General features: G+C 39.4%; 1 protein-coding gene across 4 annotated transcripts in view; it reads left to right on the plus strand.

Moving 5' to 3' along the window:
* Positions 1–4,314: 4,314 nt before the first annotated feature.
* Positions 4,315–15,339, plus strand: part of erlec1 (endoplasmic reticulum lectin 1) — a 47,101-nt gene continuing 36,076 nt past the window's right edge. For 2 of the 4 annotated variants that reach the window (XM_082557008.1, XM_082557011.1), the window contains exons 1-2: positions 4,407–4,524; positions 4,870–5,024. In XM_082557008.1, coding sequence (XP_082413134.1) covers positions 5,005–5,024 — 20 coding nt within the window. In that variant the 5' untranslated portion in view covers positions 4,407–4,524; positions 4,870–5,004. The other 2 variants (XM_082557009.1, XM_082557010.1) reach the window with 2 other exon arrangements.

Genomic DNA, 15,339 nt, shown 5'->3' on the forward strand with positions numbered 1-15,339 from the left:
CCATCAATCCAATGGCCAGCACACCCTGTCAGCACACCTGGTACAGTTGGTTGATTGATGAGCAAGATTCCAGATGTGCAAGAGAAATTGAACACCTAGTTTCTTAGCCAAGACAGTGAGCATGCAATCGATCGCATTTCCAGGTCCTGTCTGTCACACACTCATCCAATGGAGCAGGCAGCACATACAGAGACACAAATACCATCCTCAACTTTGTTGAGCTTGCCAATCACACTTTGTGTAAACACTTTGCTACACCCATGAAATAATTGCTCGCTTGCCAGGAGGGACAGCATTAAACCTGCTCAATGATGATCAGAGATGAGATCAGTGTTCTGTTGAATGTTGTTGATGTGACACTTCAGCTATCTTCAGATCTGCATTTCAAAACAAGTCAATTCACGGGTTGCAATAGAAAAACAGTGTGCTTCACAGGAACCATGACTAATATTCCCCAATGTTCATCAGGATCGTAATTAAGAAACAGAAGACAGACAGAGGAGGTAGAAAGGGACCAGACTGGTTGTGTGCATCTGCTAATGAAGCAGTTTCTCCAATGCTAACCTTTCTACAAATTAGGTCAGACTTTCTAATTAATGTATTTAAGTGGCATTCACCACTCCCACCCTTCGGGCAGTGACCCAGGAATGACACAAGAAGTTACTGATTCAAAGTTGCTGAATAAAACTGATAAACAGTCACACATAGACATTACATAGACACACGTTTATAAAAAGGTGTTTTCACAAATGATTTGAAGGAAGTCTGGGAGCCTTATCTCCTCAGACACCATCACCTGTAGATTTAAGCCTTGACTCTGGAACAGCCAAGAACCCCACCTGAGCATCTAAGGCTGTGACCTGGATCAGATGGGGTCAACATTTCTGCTATGAAGCTTGGGGAGAGACACAGATGTGCTGTAAAAGATATTTGTTCATCTGCTAAACTGGTAGCAAGCCCGGCTGCTGAATTTACTGTAGAAATATGTGGAGGCAAGAGAGTTAAAAACAAGCATAGGAGGAGCAACCTGCCCAACAGGTTTGCATTGAATGAATTAATGTTTCTTTTTATATATTAAAAGTATTTGTTGCTTTCTGAGTAGGTTTTGAAGTGGAAGTATCTGCATGGCAGCCATAAGAAGAACTAGTCGGATCTTCTAAATACTAAGCAAATGCTTCCTTAGACCACCCTATCCAATAATTCCCACCATCAGGCAATTCATGAAAATAACCAAAAAATTTGACCAATAGGTGCAGGCCATATAAATGTTATTAATGTGTGTTTTCCATTTCTGGAAAACAAGAAGCTGAAGAGTCATGCTGCATTACTCTACAGCAGGAAAAAAGTAAGAAAATAACCAAAACAAAAATCTATTTTATTGGCTACATATTCCATTTTCTTTAAAATTCCAACATTGGTAATAAAATACACTGAACAAAAATATAAACGCAACACTTTTGTTTTTGCTCCCATTCCCCATGGGATGGACGTAGAGACCTAGAATTCATTCCAGATACACAATATAACCATCCCTCCCAAACAGTGGTCACAAATCAGTCCAAATGTGTGGTAGTGGGCACATCTGCTATATTGAGATAATCCATCCCACCTCACAGGTGTGCCACATCAAGATGCTGATCTGACATCATGAGTAGTGCACAGGTGTACCTCAGACTGCCCACAACAAAAGGCCACCCTGGAATGTGCAGTTTTGTCTCACAGCAAAATGCCACAGATGCCACAAGCAATGAGGGAGCGTGCAATTGGCATGCTGACAGCAGGAATGTCAACCAGATCTGTCGCCCGTGCATTGAATGTTCATTTCTCAACCATGAGCCGTCTCCACAGGCGTTTCAGAGAATATGGCAGCACATCCAACCGGCCTCACAACCGCAGACCTCGTGTAACCACACCAGCCCAGGACCTCCACATCCAGCGGGTTCACCTCCAAGATCATCTGAGACCAGCCACCCAGACAGCTGCTGGAACAATTGGTTTGCACAACCAAACAATTTCTGCACAAACTGTCAGAAACCGTCTCAGGGACGCTCAACTGCATGCCCGTCGTCCTCATTGGGGTCTTGACCTGACTCCAGCTCGTCGCCGTAACAGACTTGTGTGGGCAAATGCTCACATTCGATGGCGTCTGGCACGTTGGGGAGGTGTGCGCTTCACGGATGAATCATGGTTCACATTGTTCAGGGCAGATGGCAGCTGAGAATGTCCCAGTTCTTGCATGGCCAGCATACTCACCGGACATGTCACCCATTGAGCATGTTCGGGATGTGCTTGACCGGCGTATACGACAGCGTGTGCCAGTTCCCACGAATATCCAACAACCTCGCACAGCCATTGAAGTGGAGTGGACCAACATTCCACAGGCCACAATTGACAATCTGATAGACTCCATGCGACGATGTGTTGCACTGCATGAGGCAAATGGTGGTCACACCAGATACTGACCGGTTCTGGGTCCCCAGACCCCCAATAGCGCAAAAAACTGCACATTCCAGGGTGGCCTTTTGTTGTGGGCAGTCTGAGGTACACCTGTGCACTACTCATGATGTCAGATCAGCATCCTGATGTGGCACACCTGTGAGGTGGGATGGATTATCTCAATATAGCAGATGTGCCCACTACCACACATTTGGACTGATTTGTGACCACTGTTTGGGAGGGATGGTTATATTGTGTATCTGGAATGAATTTTAGGTCTCTACATCCATCCCATGGGGAATGGGAGCAAAAACAAAAGTGTTGCGTTTATATTTTTGTTTAGTGTATGTTTATCATATTTTTTTAGCTGGTGGAAACAACACAGCAAGAACACCTTGAGTGACGTGAGGTTTTGAAATAGGAATCAGCTGTCATATTGTTCTCTTTTCTTAAACCCTCGTAAATTCACCTACACCACTGTGGAAAATGCCACAAGGTCGAGGCAGGAGGTGGGAGATGATTTTTGGACTCTTTTACCACAATCGTGCTTTCCGTCTTTCACAAAGAGATATTTCATCCTGTTCATACAATTTTGACTTTTTTATGACCGTGCACATGTAACAGAGTCATAAATCACATTGTTATAATTACACAAAATGTGTTCTAAACCCCCAAACTGCTCCTTTTATACCTGACTTTTAGGACCTCCAAGCCTGTAGTTGTGTTCATTATCAGTTAGAGCCCCTCCTCATTCTTTTCTTCTTCTTCGGTGCAATACTATAAATACAGCGTACCCCTTTTGCCTCTCCCCTTTTTCTACAATTCCCCTGTGGGAGAGGTGGGTGTCATTTCTTTCCAACACCTTAAAAACACACATAATTCATATTTAGCCACCCTGATGTTTATGATTGCGATGTTAGTTCAGTTATTGTCATTATTAAGCCTGTTTTTGTAAGATGTGATAAGTGTGTAGTATGTGTGTATCATAAATGTGTTTTAGGCGCCATAAATGCTAGCATGAATATATACTCCTTGCTAGCTTGGGAGCTGTGGTGGGTTGAGCTAACCCTCTTCCCCACTGTTTGTATTTGGTCTAGGAGCTGGAGTGGGCAAATTATTTACTTGGAGGTCTTTCTTTCTTTTACCTTTTTTATCAGGTATGTCGGATTTCATGTTGTTGTTTTTGTTTTATCTTATGTCAAATATGTTATGTGTAAATGCATATTTTATGTTTAATGTAAAAATAAATGCCAGCCCTTTTTCTACAATTCCCCTGTGGGAGAGGAGCTGGAGTGGGCAAATTATTTACTTGGAGGCCTTTCTTTCTTTTACCTTTTTTATCAGACACAACGCAGAATCACACCGGTTACACACACTTTAGTGCTAGTGATGGTAAATTTGATTCTTTTTACTGAATCGAGTTTTAAGGAGTCACTCACCAAAGTGAATCGGATTTTTTGAGTTATTTGAGTCACTGAGTCAGTAGACCAGAGAGTGCAAAAAATGTACATTTTCACTCAAACTTAATTTGTTTCTCTTTTTATGTATATCCTACTGCTAAGATGAGTGATTGTAAAAGAAAACAACTATTTTATAGAGCAAAAAAGAGCAAAAAAATTTCTAAAGGGAACATTTATTTTATTTTTATTTTATCAGTATTTTCCTTAAATTTGTCAAATATATATTTTCTCATCTAAATGTCCACTGAGCTGTGAGCCAGGGGGCGGTAATGCGCCTTAACATTGGTTGCCAACCAAGAAGAAGAAGAAGCTGTGCGCCAGGAGGGAGGGGGTGAGCGAGTCCTGAGTGATTCGCTTGCGCTTACGATTCAGCACAGGAGGGAGGGGGTGAGTGAGTCCTGAGTGATTCGCTTACGCTATGATTCAGCACAGGAGGGAGGGGGTGAGTGAGTCCTGAGTGATTCGCTTACGCTATGATTCAGCACAGGAGGGAGGGGGTGAGTAGCTCAAATGTGCTGTTAGCATGTTAGCAGAGCGATGCTACTGTGAACCGAGGAGCTAGTGTCTTGATGTGAGCTTCTACTCAGGTTTTTTTGTTCCAGTTCAGAGCAAAAATGTTTTTGTTAAGGTACTGGATGTTGTGCTTTTCTCCACAATTTTAATTATAAGCTAGATATATTTCTACTAATGAAATTATTTTGCTAACAGCAACAGGGATGAGTCAGTTGGGCTTGTGAATCGTGATTCTTGAGTCAGTAAAGTGATTCTCGAGTACTGAACGATTCGTGCATCACTAGTTTTAGTGCTGCCCACACTTTTAAGTATTTGAGGCTGCGATACTTAGGCCTTAGTGTGGCTATTAGGATTCAGCCTTGACAGTTCTTTGGTCATAGCCTCTGTTTCTGTTTCCTCTCGTGCTTTATCTGAAATCCGTCTCCCTTTCCCTTCTATGTTACTGTGGGCTTGATTGCAGAATTGGAGACAGGTGCCCTGGAGCCTGAACAGAGCCCAACCAGCTGCAGCCACTTCAACAATCAAGTCTCCTTCACATGCTCTGCTCTGCCACCTCCTCATTGCCAGAATATAGCCTCTCCTCAAGTAGTCATTTATGGTTAACTTTACTGCTCTGTGAGTATTCTGCTGTGTATAATTCCTCTTTTTCTATGCCTGCAGTTCCCCTTAGTTGACCCAGCCCTTGTCTCCAGACCTCCTGTCTTGCCTGTCCCCTTTGGCTCCCCTCTGCATTACCCCCTGTACTGCTCAGTCCTATGTCAGCTTCTGATTCTCAACTACCACCCTAACCCCCAGGTCCTTACAAGCCCATAAGTAACTTCAGTGTTTCTATTGCCACTTTTGAAATGCTTTAACCTGTTTCTCTGTCTCTGCTTTGTTTCGCTACCGCAACTGTGACAGAACCCGCAATCAAAGTCATTTATGTTTTTCTGTCTTGTCATCTTGAGACAAAATCTGAATTAACCGGATCTGCTTAGAATTTTTCTACATGCCACAAGCATAAATGAATTTTAATTGAATAACTGCACGGTGCATGAAGAGCAAGGTTTTTGGGGTTTTCTTTTAGGGTTGGCTCAGGACACCACTGGTAGAGGAACATAATATTAAAAGGACCAAAGATCAAAGGAACTTCAGGAGGTGTGCTGTACAAATGATTCAGAGACCAGCCAATGAGTGACATGTGCCTAATCCTTACACTTCCTGCTAAATCAGCCTTATAATATTAAATAACAGCACAAAAACATAAAATCCAGTCTATAAATCAATATTGAAAGCAAGTAGCCTTGACGATGTTGATTTGCATGCTACACTGATTTGTTAAATGGATGTTAATACGACGACAAACAAGGACAAAATCTTGCCATGTTCTAACTTCATTGGGGAAAAAAATCTGCAGGGTTTTATTCACTGCTGCCATATCTAAGTAAAAGCAAATATTTTAGAAGTTTTGAACCGGTCACAGTCGAGTGGTCAACACAATCTAGTTTACAAAGCCCTTTCTCCTGTATCAGCAAAATTTTCATTACATCAAGATTCTGTCAAAGCCTTATACTTTGAGTTGCTTAAAAGCTAAATCTGACTCTGCAGACAAATCGGCTCTGAGTAGCAAAAGCCACTTTCCTACTGCTGCACCCTTACAGAGAGGAAAATTACCATGTGGAAAATGCCGCAGCAGCCTAAAACTTTGCAAGATAATACATTTGAGAGTAGCATCCATCACCTTCACCCCGGCTATAAGTCTCTCTATTGCTTTAACACACAAAGTGCTGTGGTCACAGCTTAAAGGAGAGACAGCCACTTCTTTCTTTTCTTTTTTTTTTTGCGGTTTTTTTTTGCATTGAAAATGCTTTAAAGAGAAATGTAAGGAGACTGGCAGTGGTAATAAAAATGGGAATCTTATCTAAAGCAATGAAAACATCAACAGTAGCAGCTGTAGTAGTAATAAAATTACCCTAAATAATCGAAATCATTCTCTACTATTTGCGTCAAAACACCAGTAGGTGTATTAAGCCACAAATGTATTTTACATTGATCCAACAGCTTTTCTTTCTCCTTTACCCACCGTGGATGAGGATCATGAACACCATCTAAAAAACAATCTTATCATCTAATACATTAAAAAAAAAGGTTTAACGGAGCCTTTCTGCATGTCTTTACAGTTCTGCTGCTAGTTTAAGGTTTTCCTGGAATAACACTTGAGCATAGGACATTGCCTTTAATCAAAACGGCTATGGTTAAAAGCACACATTAGTGTTTCATTATCTTCTTGTGAGAGCAATATCTGCACTCTGGCAATATTCCTTAAATTATAAAGGCAGACTTGATGGTATTTCTGATGTTGACTTCAAAGTTAATTTTAGAATTGAAAACTCCTCTCAACTCATCTCGAGATCCCGAGGGAGTAGAAAGCCCTCTATTTGTGAGTCCGTGCTCCTGTACTTTTTCGTAATAAAATTAGCCTATCCATATCAGATTTTATTACAGCCAAAAAATGGTTTCATCATTAACAGTTATTCACCATTACCATCAAAATACTGCTGCCAATATTTGCCTTTACCAGCACAGAAAAGCTGAACTGCACATCTCCCAGTTTATTAGAAACAATGAGGTTTTCACTCATTCATTCATTGTTTGAGACTTTAGCCGAGAAGACAAGGCGTGCTACCACATCCACAACACTGTTTTCAATGTTTAATTTTTAAGAGAGTAGCTCTTCCCTTTTTTCTTCATCCTTTTTTGTTAGTTTTAAGTCCTTTGATACATGACAAGAATATTTAATAAGTTGATGTTAACTTGCCATATTTTAACATTTTAAAGATTATTTCACAAAAGTCCAATGTGTTGGTTAAACACACTGCTTTGCTTGTTTTCTTCTGCTACTGCATGTGGACATAACTTGAGTGGATTTCTATAGAGAGGATACTGCAGGTCAGGCATGCAGTCCTTGGCTGACAGTGCAGCCAAACTGCTTTCACATAAATCTATAGAGAAAGATTACTGGCTGATAGGAAATGACATTCCTTATGCCTCTTATAGTTATTTTTTTTCTTTCTTCCAGCTCACTTTATTATCTTTTCCCCCAAAAGTACCAGAGCTCTGTAAATATTAAAGACTTTGCAAGAGAGATGTGTTGCCTTACATCCACTGATGCAGTGCAAATAATGCTGTATGTGGATGTTCTTCAAACTTTTGCTAGTCTTGTTGCCCCTTTGTTTGGCCTTAATAACCCTGCCAACGAGTCTAAAGTCATACAGAGACAAACATCATTGTAATTTGAGGATGAAGTGTTTCTGGTGACCTGTTTCCTTTATCACCCTTTACCATAAACCTGCAAAGAGCTTATTCTTGCTGTGATGATAGCGCCAAAGAAAAGGGGTCATCAATAGTAACAACACTGAGGAATGACACCATATAAAAATGATATGACATCATTTACAATGGAGCTTTTTAAAAACAACTGATAGTCTGGCGAATGAATTTAAAAATTAACTCCAAGAGACAAGATTGTATCATTTTTGATCGTATGCAGAGTAGACTTTTGGATTTTTATTCATTACATTTAAAGCACTTCATGGGCTCTCTACATGATTGTATTGCAGATTTTCTTAGATCTTTAGACAAATTCACAAGTAATCCATGTGTTCACATTCAATTCTCATTTCAAGTGTTAATGTTAGTGTAGGGATTAGATGCACTGGGATCAATAAGGTATTTCTATCTTTCATATAACCACGGTAACTCATTTCCACTGTGCATAATATGTTATGAATATATGTTGTGTTTGCTAGCACAAAAAACAACAAATATTCATAAAATTGTTCAAAGGAATACAGGAGAGTACAATAAACAACACTGAGATGAGTCATGTGCTGTAGCAGGTGAAACTGGAGCAAAGAGTTCTCATATTGCACAAATATTTGCTTCAACATTTTAATAAATGTGAGACATTTGATATATAAAAAAAAAAACTTAAAAAAAACATCTCACTGATGTTTTAAGCAAAAAGGAAAAAAGAGAGAATTTTTTTTATTGAGAGCCCAGACAAATAAGACAAAAGTTAGAGAATAAAAATGTCACACCCTGTGAATAAAATGGATTTGCTGTATTTGGCAGAGTTTAGAAGAGAAGATTGTCTTAATGAGTGAGCTCATGTCCAGGTCACGAGAAATCAAAGTTGTCCATAACTTTCAACTAGCTGCCCCAATGTTCATGCTGAAGACAACAGGTCACATGTCAGAGCTAATTCTTTCAATTAAATTACTTAATGAACCTTTTTGAATGAATACCCCCAGAGAATTAAAGGAGATGAATTATACATCAGTCTGGATCTGAAGGTTTCAAATAGATGGGTGGGAAAAAAAGCTACCCAGACTGTTTTGAAGTAGTTCACCTGCAGAAATGTTCCAGATATTATAGTGTGCATGAAGTCACCAAATATAGGAAAAACAGACAAACAAAAATAGTAGGTTGTGTTAAATCCTTGCATAGTCACACTGTTGTCCTCTTGACAAAACAAACCGGAGCTTAAATAGCAGACATTAATCACAGTTACTTTCCCAGGGAGAGACGGTGCAAGCTGGCCCTGCTCTCCAGTGGTTATTCCGAGAACCTTCGGGGAACTATTTTTTGCTGTTTCCAGATGCTTAGTTCTGCTCCATTTCACCGCACTCCAAGTTTTTGATCAAGCCTTGACTTCATTACACTCTGGTGTGTGATTTTTGAGGAACCATGAGAAGTGAAGCTGGCAGCACTCTGTTCATGCACTCTGTCAATTTCACTTTATCCTCTTTTTTTTTTCCCCTTTTTTTCCCCTCTGCTATTAGCTATGGATATCAAGGCTTTCTTTTAGCCACCAGGTCCATCCTAGTAATTTACCAAAAAAAAAAATGTGCAAATGTTAGCTTCAACAAAATAGTATTGGATCAGCCAGAATCTAGCTCTGCCTATTGTGTGTCTGATTGCATTTGAGATGTGGCAAGTGACAGAAGTATGGATTGCCTGGTTGCAGGAGCAATTTCTCTGTAGCTCATAATTGCACCATATTGATGCAAGAGAGGGGGGTTTTCATTTCATATCTTACAATTCCACAGTTGGCTGATGAAAATGGGCCACTCTGCTCTTTGTGAGCCATGACATTCTCATTCTGTAGAACAGCCTGCCCTGCTTTGTGTATGTGTGGCAGAGGCTGAATTTAGTATTGTGTAGTGAAGATGCATGATAGCATTCTTGATTAGGTACCGCGCATGCCATTTTGTTTCCTGCACTGGTGGAAAGTGAGGTCTTAGAAAGGCATTGTCAGAAAAAGAAAAAAAGTAGCAAGTCTTTACAGTATAGTAGAGATGCAGCTGTTAACATTGGCTCCCCTGTCGCAAAAAGGAAGATCAAATAAAAATTTGTAAGAATGCCAGGCACTGTAAACAGTTCTGTGTGCAAAAACAGAGGGTGAAAGACGCCGTGGAAATCCCACAACTGCATAATAAAACTCAAACATTGCGTGTTTCATCAGTTATTTATACCTCGTAAATGTGAAATGATGAACAATGTCTAATTGCAGAGAGCATAATTTAAACGCTGTAGAGTGTGTTTTTAAAATATATTTCAAATAAATTGTTTCTCTCTTCAAAGCACCTTTTCTAAATTCTTTTTTCACACCTTTTGCCTAAGCTTTAATTTACATACAGGCGCGATCTCCAGCTGTTTTTAACCGTGCCGCTTTTGATTAAACAGTCGCACAGTTAAGGTATTGTCTCGGTGACTCTCAGTTTCCAGTGTTCATGACATAAATAAGGACTTGATTCAATTATTCATTGAAGTCAAGCGTGCAATTACATACAGTAAGTACACTGAAGGGCGGGGAGGGGGGAGGTTTGATGATACAGACTTCTGAAAGTGAGTGTTTTGCATATTTTCTAAACCCTTAACCTTATAACAACACATCTATAAAGTGGTGCTATAGTTACGATCGCCCTGAGATGTGAGCACCACATGTGATCAGCAGTCATAGCAAGCAGCTGCTGTAAGCCATATGGCCCTTTGAGCTATGGAGGAAGAATCCCCTAGTCCTCATTAAACGGCTCATGGACCATTGGCCCAAAGACCTTGCTGCTTTGCTGACAGCCTGCATGATCCCAGACTAATTTCTCAAAAGTGGCTGCTATTGTGCCTCGTCATTTTAAGGAAATGGCTGACGCTAGTTTTTCTTGTTTGTGTGGGGCTTTTCTTTTCAGCCTTATAGGCAGGGAACATGAGTTCGGGTTTTTTCCTATTTAAAATACAGTTTTTGTTCTGAGCAGTGTATTCAGTTCCATTAAGGTAAAAATCTGTAACATTTAAATCTGTCACGAGAATGTAATGTTGCACTTGCCTCAGTGTCCATGCAGAGTAAAGTGCAGAGTGATTGTTCTTTAAAAAAAAAAAGCAACCTAATCATACATCAAGTGTGTATTTGTCTCACATTATTTATCCAAAATACATTTGAAGAAAATAGCTTTGAAAAATTTGTAAGAAGCTGGAACCATTTCAGACTCTATGTAATGAAGACAAAAAACAGTGACCCTAGACTCCATGATTAGGTTAAATTTAACTTAATTTGTCACGATCACATTGTTAGAAAACATTCTGCAAGACCGATTTCCAACTAGTTTCTGTGTTATTGTCATTTCGCACATGTAAGAGAGTAATTTAGGTTTTTGTGTCCTTGGAGCAACACTGGGCAATTGCCTTTCTCTTCCTCTGAGTGTTCAGCAAAGACATGATTTATCAGGGGCTCATTGATATTCAGCAGCATGTTGACCAGTGAAGTGACAAAGCATAACAATGAGTGTAATTAAGTTTCCATGTTTTCGGTAATCAAACTGAATGCAAAGTGAAAGTGTTGCATTCTCACTTGAATGCTGAGGACCCGTTGACCAGACACTTTCTACGAAGGCATCATCTCGAGGGCAAATGAATACAAAAGACTGGTCAGACATACTCCCATTTTTTTAACCTGCTTTTGATAATCATGCTTTAGATAACTGAGTCATTTGTATTTCAGGCATTTTTATATACACTGTATTTTTAAACAAGAACACAAGTAATGACACTGTCAACAAAAATTGGCCTTGTCGATAAAGCCCAATAAGACTATAGATAAAGTAATCTATTCTTTTTCTTAAGGCCTTATTTACAGTTGTAATCAGAAGTTTTTCCATTGTGGGCTTGAATACTATTAATTATTATTTGAGCTCTTCTTTTTCCAAGGCAAAGTGTACATCTTTAATGGCTATAAAAATAAGAACTGTGTGCACAAGTTCAAATTTTTTTTGGGGGGGGGGTTCTCTAATCCACACAAGCTCAAAAGTATACACACAAAGTCCTGATTTCAAATAAGATCGGGAATTTGGGAAAACAATCCCAGAAGCTTAACATTAGCCTGCTTTATCCATTCCAGTAGTAACTAGTAGTTCTGAAGTGTGGATCATTGTCCTGTTGGAACACCCAACGTTGTCCGAGTTTCACCCATCTAGCTGTCGAAGCTATCTGAAGTGAAGTTTAAGAATTTGGAGGTAGTCCTGCTTGTTCATTATTCCATCCAATTTGTGGAGTGTACCAGAACCACAAGCAGGAAAACAGTGCTACAGCATGATGCTACCACCATCAAGCGTGACAGCTGATACAATGTTCTTAGGTTTGAAAGTCTCACCAACATACCTCTTGTCATTATGGTCAAATAGTTCAATCTTTGTCCCATCTGACCATAAAACCTTTCTTCAGAAGTAATTTGGCTTGTCCATGTGGGCAGCTGCAAATTTCAGTCAAGCTTGAAGCTGTCGATTTTGGAGCAGGGGCGTCTTTTCTTGGTTAGTACCCTCTCCGTCCTTGCCAATGTAAAACTTGAGTCAGCGGAACAAGTCAACCAATTTCCTCTAATCTGGCGGTGGTAGTTACAGATAGGATCTTCCTCCAGAATTCCAGACAAAGTGGCGACAACCAAATAACTTGTACTTACATACAACTGTTTGAACTGATGATCTTGGAATCTACAGTTGTTCTTTGAAATTTCTCATTTTTCTATTGGTCAATCCAATGAATGCTGTCAAACAAATCACTGTGTGTGGCTTTGAGAAAATCCAAATAAATTCAAACTTGTGCACTTACGTCTTGTTATTTAGTCATTAAAGATGTAAGCTGTACCATAATTCCACCCTGGAAAAAGAACAGCTCAAAGAAATCATTAAAAGTATGACACATTCATGTCTACTTTGAGTGTATGTGAACTTCTGAACACATCTGTAGTCTGGCACGAAGACGTTGCGATATCAATGCCACTGCCGCTCCTCTGCTACTCTTGTGAGTGTTTGGCCTTCCAGACTCCAAATGCTGGTCGAGATGAATTGCTCATGCCTCTCTCCTCCATTCAACCTCCCTTGGTGTCTGTTTTTTTGTAAATCTTTTATCGAAGCAAACCTCATGTTGTCATATTTTAAGCCGGTTTGTGACAACATAAAGTTTATAGACTGGATATCAGCAATTTGAAAAAGATGTGAACTTTTCATGTCAATTATTGTCTGAAAATAACACTTTTTATCCAGAGGCATCATTTTCAAAATGTACAAGTATTGGCTGGCCTAAACATGTCAAAAACAATTTCCATGGGACATACTTGGTGTTTCATGCAACTAACTTCTCCAATCACTAATAATTTCTTAGCTATACTATCCTTTAAAAAAAGGTCTGTGGTACTGTTAGTTATTGTACTTTACTGTGCCATACCTGCCATATAAACATGTTCTAATTAGACTGACGATTTGGGTATTTTGAGATTTTTTTTAAGTGTTTGGAGTTTCCACAACTTTTAAAAGCCTTTTTTTTTTTTCTTTTTTTTTTGCCCATTCAACCAAATCAATATGAGATTATAGCTAAAGCAGATTATTAATGACCATTACTGCTATTGATTAGTCATTATTCATAGTTGTGGAGCGCAGGTATTGATGGATTAGATGAATTATGTAACTGCCATGAAGGCTAAACCTTTGAAATGAAAAATCACTTGAATTAGCCGCATTTAACGCTGTATAAATATATATTGGTAAAATGTTACATTTAATTAAAGGCATTGTTTATTACTGTACATCGGGAGACCTAAGACCTAATTTTTCACATTGGATAAAATTCCTCGATGATAAAATGCAGCATAAAGAAAATAAATGGTTTACCTTACATTCAGTTTGTCTGCTTTTGTTACCAATAAAACTGCAAACATATTGCTACAAATGCATGATTGAAGCACTCAACAAAGTTTGTCAGAAACCTTTTCAAGTACAGGAAATACAGAAAAGTGAAATAAAGAGTTAGTCTGGAAATCGAGAACAGTCAGCCAATCAATTTTAATGGAAGCATCATTACTGACTTTAATGTTTCCACCTTGTTTCTACGCTGTAATGAAATAATTAGAATGTCATTATCTAATTGCTCCTAATCATTTAATCAAGTGAGCAAACAACTGCCCTGAGACCAAAATCTGAAAAGGACAAAGGCACTTTCCCCCCTAAACACACTGTCAGTGACTGAGGTTGTTATATAATCCTTGATGTCAAACTTTGCAAAGCACACTTATATGTCAGCCCTGTCCATTAACAGCATGTCTATGGAAATATTACTGCAAAGGTCATTGCCTGAAGGAACAGCCAGAGAGAGGGGAGAGAAATGTGCGTGAAATGGCTGTGGTTAGTTGCCTTGCTGGCACAGCTCTCTGCCTTGCTTGCCATTTAAAAGCCAGTGAGCTTGGCTGATAATCCCTGTCAAAGGAGTGGGTCTGATCCCTGAGCTTCACTCGCTATTGATTCCCTGTTTTATTGTTCTTTGATTTCCATTTTAGTTATTTAACAAGCAGATGATGGATTGGTGACCTTCAGCTCTGCCCTGTCTGGCTTCACTCCCGTTTCCTAAACTCATGTTTGTCTGCCCTGACTAAGAGTTTTGTTTACAGACTACCGCCCTCCTTTTCTACTCAGCTAGTCGTCCAACCTTTATTCCCCTGCTTTCTTTAAAGCGCTAATTTCAAAAGTAAATATTGTCAGCTCGCCTATAAAAGGGCTGCATGCATCCAGCTGAAAAATCTCCCAAAACTGTGGACTCTATAACATCCATTTTAAAGACCCAGAGCAAGAATGCCTGGCATGAATAGCAGAAATAAAACGAAGGTAATAAGAGATGTTTCATGCACCAGTAGTCTCGACTGTGATAGTGAGCTCAGGGGTGCAGAGCCTAATCCATTGGATTTTGGATGTGTGATGGAGAAGATTAGAAGGAAAACTTTTTTTTTTCTAAAGTCCTCCCCTCACTTGTTATTCTCGTCTTGTTTTTCTCTGAGTTTATTGTGATGTCAGAAAGGCAGATTTTTCTTTTGTGGAAAAAAAAGACGAAGGAACGAGCTGAGAACAGGATTTTGGAAATAAACAAAGAAAATTCAACAGCAAAAATCGATCTCTTCTGTATTCCGCAGAGGGAATTATTAAAAGTGATTACTGAACATACAACACACAGCGCTACACAGCCATGAAGATACAGCGAGCAATTAGTTTAATCTGAGTGATTTCGTTTGATTCGGATTCCTGTTTACACAGAGAAGCAGCAGAGAGAATTAAACACAAGCCTTTATTTGAGAGACAACTAAAGGCACATTAAAGGTAGCTGAGCAAAGTTTTGTGATTTATCTGAGCTGTCGTTTCAAAATAAAAGCGTTGTTTAGAAGCCTTTGATACTCCTGAAGAAAGGCGCTCTTTTGGGGTTGTCGGCTTAAGTTTTGACAGCTTGTAGGGGAAAGCCACAGGTAAGGGTTGCGGTTTGATTGGCATTTAACATCTCACGAAAGAGGAAATTGTTAAATTTCGTCTTACGACCCCTGGGACAATGTGTAGACACTCTGTTGTCACATGTGTTAATGTAT

Source organism: Aulonocara stuartgranti, assembly GCF_965226115.1.
Source record: "Aulonocara stuartgranti genome assembly, chromosome: 13".
NCBI lineage: Eukaryota > Metazoa > Chordata > Actinopteri > Cichliformes > Cichlidae > Aulonocara > Aulonocara stuartgranti.